Source organism: Magnolia sinica, chromosome 15 (genome assembly GCF_029962835.1).
Source record: "Magnolia sinica isolate HGM2019 chromosome 15, MsV1, whole genome shotgun sequence".
NCBI lineage: Eukaryota > Viridiplantae > Streptophyta > Magnoliopsida > Magnoliales > Magnoliaceae > Magnolia > Magnolia sinica.
This window is the reverse complement of record NC_080587.1, coordinates 51,881,669-51,888,340: the sequence shown is the minus strand read 5'-3', so window position 1 is coordinate 51,888,340 and position 6,672 is coordinate 51,881,669. Positions and strand designations below refer to the sequence as shown.

The 6,672-nt window shown below is 37.7% G+C and overlaps 1 protein-coding gene across 1 annotated transcript; it reads right to left on the bottom strand.

The window, feature by feature from the left end:
• Positions 1–1,925: 1,925 nt before the first annotated feature.
• Positions 1,926–3,447, bottom strand: LOC131226935 (uncharacterized). The gene is made up of 2 exons (XM_058222635.1): positions 2,923–3,447; positions 1,926–2,051 (listed from the first exon to the last, which is right to left on the bottom strand). The coding sequence occupies exons 1-2, from the start codon at positions 3,445–3,447 to the stop codon at positions 1,926–1,928; spliced, it is 651 nt and encodes a 216-aa protein (XP_058078618.1).
• Between the last annotated feature and the right edge of the window lie 3,225 nt (positions 3,448–6,672).

Here is a 6,672-nt window from a genome sequence, read left to right as displayed (position 1 = left end):
ATTCCTCGGAGAAGGGATGAAAGTTCTGGAGACAAGCCAACCGATGGGACAAAACACCCCATGAGAGAGAAAGAGATCGTGCGTGTGTACTCGCATTGATAGAGCGCGTGTGGTCAGTCGCTTGAGATAGAAGGAGGGAAGATATCCCGTTGGATTGTGATAAGTAATGAATGATCCGACGCAGTGGATGTATGATAACCTGCCAATATCTCATCCGCGGGGAATATCGAAATGAAAATCAGGCTAGTTCATTCATTGGGTGGGCCACACCACTTCACTCATTGGCTGTCCGATGATTCTGATTTGTGTCCCGATTGATTAGTATACGTGCATGTTTTTCGTATGAGGCAATCATCGTGGTCCGGCCCATATTGCTAATGGGTTGGATATTCTACATATATAGCATGTTCGTGAAAAAAAAGAAAAAGGCTGCATCGAACTGCTCGATGGATCATTTCTCCTGATGATAAGGTCGACCTTTTTTTGGCATGAAACCCTCGTGCATTCAGTACATTGCTTGCTCGAATACATTTCTTTAAAATTGGGTCTTATAAACCGTTTAAACCTTTGACGACACAAATGTGATGATGACCATCCCTTTTCAAATAAAAAAAGAGCCGAATTTTGAATGTTTAAAATAATCTAATTTAACAGATTTTACTCGGTGGCCATCCATTATAAGAGGTGAGTGTTATTGTATAAACGGTTTAGATCATTGGAAGACGATCTAGACTTAAAAGCTAGACTCCTCATGTAAGATGTACTGAAGCATACCTCTCCAGTGAAAGGGACACAAATGCCCTTTGGGTTTTCTCCAGGGGCATAGGCCATGCAGGTGACATCTGAGAAATGTTTAGACGCATCAGCTGCATTATAAGTTCTGATTTAGCCCTTCTTCCAAACATGTCACCTATATACATTATCTAACTCCTGGAAAAGGAGGGTGATGCCATCGTGAATATATACATCAATGCGTGTTTGTTGTGTAAGCCTATTAAATAAAAGGCTACCTAATCATCGTACATACGTGGTATAATCACGTTGATCCGGGTAGCGTAGCTTTCAAATAGTTCATCCTAAAGAGTATTACTTCCGGATACCCGTTCCATATAAGTGTAGACATTTCTTCCACTCACGTGCTTACCTGTATGGTCGATACTTGCCCCTACGGTGGATGTAGGTAAATGTGTTTCCTGTCCATGCGGGTGGATTCGTTCCCTCCGCATATTTCCATCTAATTAAGATTTCTATGTATATATTTTTATTTGTATATTACAAGTTGTGCAAAACTTTCGTATGTTCATTGAGAAGCAGAATTAACATACTCTTATATAGTCAAGTACAATCTATGTAAGATATGTAGCAGTGAGAATACATTATCCTTAAAATTCAAGTGGGAGGTGGGCGTGAAAGCGAAGCGCACGGGCAACCTTAAGAATGTGCCTATGCTTTCTTTCAACAACACCATTTTGTTGTGGAATAGCAACACAAAAATGTTGATGGATGATGCCAGCTTCTTAAAAAAATGAGTTGAGATTAGCAGAGAAAAATTCCAATCTATTATCAGTGGGACTCTGCCTAACTTGTTTTTGAAATTGAGTTTTGACCATGGCAAAGAAAGATTTGAGAAAAAACAAAGTATCTGATTTACAATGCATCAGATATGTCCAAGTAGCACGTGAAAAGTCATCAACAATAGTTAAAAAATAACAAGCACTAGAATGAGATGGAACTAAGTATGGTCCCCAAATATCATAATGAATTAAGTCAAAAATATCAATAGTGGAAATAGAACTAGATGGAAAAGGTAATCTAAATTGTTTGGCTAAAGGGTAAACATCACAATGAAATTTATTAGAAAATATAATAGAATGTAAAACGCTAGACAGATGCCGAAGGCGAGCCTGGGAAGGATGACCAAGTCGTCAATGCCATAATTTAGAGGAAGAATGGTAGTTAGCAGATAAAACGGCTGGAGGAACATGTGGAATGAAGTGATAAAGGCCGTTTTGCTCCTTATCCAGTCCAATCATCCTCCTTGTGGCAAGGTCCTGAAAGAGACAGAAATCAGGAAAAAAATATGACTGAACATTTTAATTAACGAGTTAATTGACTGACGGAGAGAAGATTAAATCGAAAAGATGGAACACACAAAACATCAGTAAAGGAAATAGTGGGTGTAAGAGTAGTAGAACCTACATGGGTGACATCGGCAAAATTACAATTTGGTAATGTGACGAAAGAAATTGCATTAGAATGTGAGGAAGATTGAAGTGAAGATAAATAATGGGTCATATGGGTAGTAGCACCAGTGTCGATAATCCATGTGGAAGGAGAGGAAGAAATAGAAAAACAAGAGAAATTACCTGCAAGATTTGCCTCAGGCTGTGTAGTACCTTTATTGAGCAGTGAAAGAATTTAATGATACTGATCTGTAGTGAAGTTGGGAGTGGACGTGGCAGAATTGGTAGGACTTGCATTGTCATGTAATGGCATTTTGCGAGGTCTAAATGGGGTAGCACCATGGAGGTGATGGCCGGGTGGATATCCATGTAGTGCATGACATTTGTCCTTTGTGTGACCTATCCAACCACAATAATCACAAGTGAGCTGAGTGCGATGTCTGTCACAATTGTCCTTGGAAAGATTACGTCCTGAATTGTGAGAGGAGCCTGGATGAGAAGGATAATCTATAGTGACCAAGGTAATCTCAATGGAAGGTTTGTGAGAAGTAGAGACCTCTCATTGTTTTTCTTCTTGCAGTAATAAGGAGTATGCTTTGTTAATTGAAGGAAGAGGATTCATGAGAAGAAGTTGTCCTTAGATGGCAGAGTAACTTTCATTAAGCCCCATAAGAAATTGCATGAGGCGTTCCTGCTGTTGAAAGGAAGTGAGATCCTTTGCTGCTCCACAAGTACATACAAGGAGAACAGGGGAGGATAGTTCATCCCAATATGATTTCAACTGTGAGAAGTATGTAGCAATGGTAGACTGAGCTTGTGTGTAAGAGCAAATGGAGCGCTGAAGTTGAAATATGTGTGGACCGTTGCTTTGAGAAAAATGGTCATGGAGATCAATCCAAACAGCATAAGCACTGTCAGTGTAAACCACACTATTTGATAACTCTTTAGTGAGAGCATTGAGGATCCAAGATAGAACCATATGGTTACATCGAGTCCATGAGGCAAAATTAGGAGCAGTAGTAGAGGGTTGTAGGTAGGAGCCATCAACAAAGTATAGTTTATTCTTGGCGTTAAGAGCAACGATCATGGCACGACTCGAAGTGGCATAGTTATCGCCGATGAGAGGTTGAGAAACAAGTGTAATACCTAGCTGATTAGAATGATGAAGATAGAGTGGATTTGAGGAGTTTGGAGTTGCCAAAATATTGGCTGAAGTAGATACATTGGTTGAAGTAGACATAGTACTATCTGAAGAAGTAGCCATGTAGATCAAGATTGTGAATGGACACAACAGCGGGCGAACACGAGCACAGGGGCAGCGATGGATGGGGACATAGCGATTGGGGCGCGGCTGGAAGATCTGAGTTGTTGTGGTTGATTAGTACCGTGACTGATCCAAAGACCAACTGTGATGAATGGCCCAACACCGAGATGGGGTCAATGATCAATGGCCTAGATGGACTGGCTCTGATACCATGACAAGTTGTGAAAAACTTTCGTATGTTCATTGAGAAGAGGAACGTCCTCTTATATAGTCAATTACAATCTATATTAAGGAGATTGCTACAACTGTACAAGAAATAAAATCTCGGATTCTATGCTAAAATAAGATAATACACACTGTTACAAATCTAATAGTATAAGTATGATTTAATGTGGTGGTACCTTATTGGTAACTATTCACTTGGCCTAGCCAGCTCACTCTCCACTCATATAAACCAAACAGATGTTATTGGGGAAGAACCAAAGGCGCATGGGTGCCAATACCTATAGGAAGATGAATTAGCTGCTTTGGAGTAGCTCTGTATTTATTTCTTTTATCATTTTCACTATGAATTGTAATAAGACCTAGTGACCAGGTCATTTAACAATTTACATGGTTTGGATGTTATTAATCGTTTATTGGATCATAACTTAGCAAAATTCACCTTTATTATAATAATGCATGTGGTTTTATTTTAAATGTGAATAATTCGACTGTACATGTGTGTGGAAGTCACATCACGGAGATTGGCTCTAAAATGATATACTTGGTCTCCGAATTTCGGCTCATGACAAGTTGGTATCAAAACTCAGGTTTAAGATTCATTAGAGCTTAAGATAGAAAGAATAAAGAATAACTGGTAGATCTTTGGAATTAAAGGCTTAAAACCTAGGAGGATCTCTAAGAATCTAGAATAGTATGGTGAACCCAAAAACTTTGAAATTAGAGTATGCCTGCATTTTTTTATCTATGTCAATCATGATTACAACCTAAAACCATCATTTTACACTCAGTAAATTGCTCCTAGGAAGATTAGAAGTCTACAAAATCTTGCACCTTTCTTAAGTGCCCCACTCCCAGCACCACCATCTGTGGAACTTATTGCACCTGAAATATCTGAAACTCCTCAAGATGAACATGATGAAAATGTGTTAGATGATTTAGAGGAGGAACAAGTAGAGTTGTAAATGAGACAAGCTAGCTTGAAAAGCTTGCTTGACTCAGCTCGATCTATCTCGACTTGACTTGGCTTGAACGGCGACTCGAGGCGAGCCAAGCTTTATATGACCCAGCTCGTTCTGAAAACAAGTCAAGTTCGATCATAGTGGATCTCGACTCGACTCAAACTTGGCTCAACATATATATATATATATATATATATATATATATATATATATATATATATATATATATATATAAATTAGAACTTAAACCCTACCCTAATCATCCGTCCTTTTGTTACCATTTCCTTTCCTTACCCAACTCGTCGCGCCCGAGCTCAATAGTCTCTCTCTCTCTCTCTCTCTCTCTCTCTCTCGTTCACAACCCCAAGTGTAGGGTCGCGATATAGTAATAACTCGTGAGAACGAGGTCGAATCCATAGGGACTACACTTGTACGTATTCTGAAAAGAACTAGAACTAGAAGAAGTTTAAATCTGAATTCTTGAATAAAAGAGAGTAATTATGAATAACGTTTAAACTATCAATTAAATGTAAAAACTAGGGTGCCAAGGATCTACTTGTAGTTATTAAGATGCTACCTTACTTGATTCAATAAACATAATTGGAATTGGAGTCCTATCCTATCCAATTGCAAGATAAAGCAATTTAAATCAAATCTGAACTTTTCATCAACCTAATTCTCAATAGAGGAGAATTGTGAAGATTGGAAGGGATTCCATCACCCTACCATGCCCAGGAGATGATGGTGAACAATGGGATTTACCAATCTCACTATCTCAGAACAAGAAAAGAAGATATCCAAAGCTATCAAAGCATGTATTGTAATGTGAGTCACAATAAATCATAGAAAACTGAAATTATTCCTTTAATATCAAATTAAAAATTAATGAAGTTTGATAACAACAAGAATCAAAGCAAAATAAACATCCCAACATGTTACAAGCTTCTCCTCTTAGCCGTAGCTAAGAGGTTTACCCAACAATAGACATGATTAAAACCAAATCTCTTAAATAAAGCATGAAAAATAAACTAAGGAAGAAGAAAAAATCTTTGGCGGTTGATCCACCCTTGTGCTATACTCCTTGAAACCTTTCTAAACCCTAGAAGATGCTTTGGAGTATCCTAGGGAGTCCTATTTATAGTTGTAGAACTCTAACTTTCTCACCGAGTTAAAAAAATATCTAAAAACCGCCTCAAATTTATACTCTTCGCGGTTTGCTAAAATAAACTTTACTCTACATAGTTTCCTAAAATAGACTTCACTTTGCACAATTTTTCAAAAAGACTCTAAGTTTCAGAATATGCTTTTTCATGACAATTTCAAGAATATGATTGTTTTCAGGATAATTTTAGAATTCATTTTCTTCACTTCAAATCTTTGATTTTCTTCATTCCTCACTTGGTTTTCTTAAATCTTTGGCATGTAAATTCTTCATTAATAACTTACAAATCTCCAAATCTTCATTTAGTAATCTTTTGAGCATAAATCTTCCTTTTGGCATCAATTTCAACGTAAGCTCTCGAAATCACCTTGCATATGAAAGCATGCATAATTAAATCGATTAATCACTATCATGTTTATAAAACCAAGGTATACAGACTGAGCGATCAACAAGTTGTAATGTGGTCCAGGTGGGTTTTAATTCACCTAGACCCAATTGTTCATAAACCGAGTAAGGGATCAAGTTCACACTCGTCCCCAAGTCAAGAAGTGCATGCTCAATCCGATAATTCTCAATTACACATGTGATGGTCGAGCTACTGGGATCTTTGTATTTTTATGGCACATCTTGCTTGAGAATGACACTCGCTTTTTCTGTCAAAAAGATTTTCTTTTGTATGTTTTGTCATTTTTTGGTAGTGCATAAATCTTTCAAAATTTTGGTATATGAAGAAATTTGTTTAACGACATCCAATAGATGAATGTTGACCTTCACTTGTTTAAGCACCTCTAGAATATCCTGAGAATTAGATAGAGGTTTTGGTGCAATCAACCATTGAGGGAATGACACAATCGGCTTACTTTGATGTTCTAGTTCTAA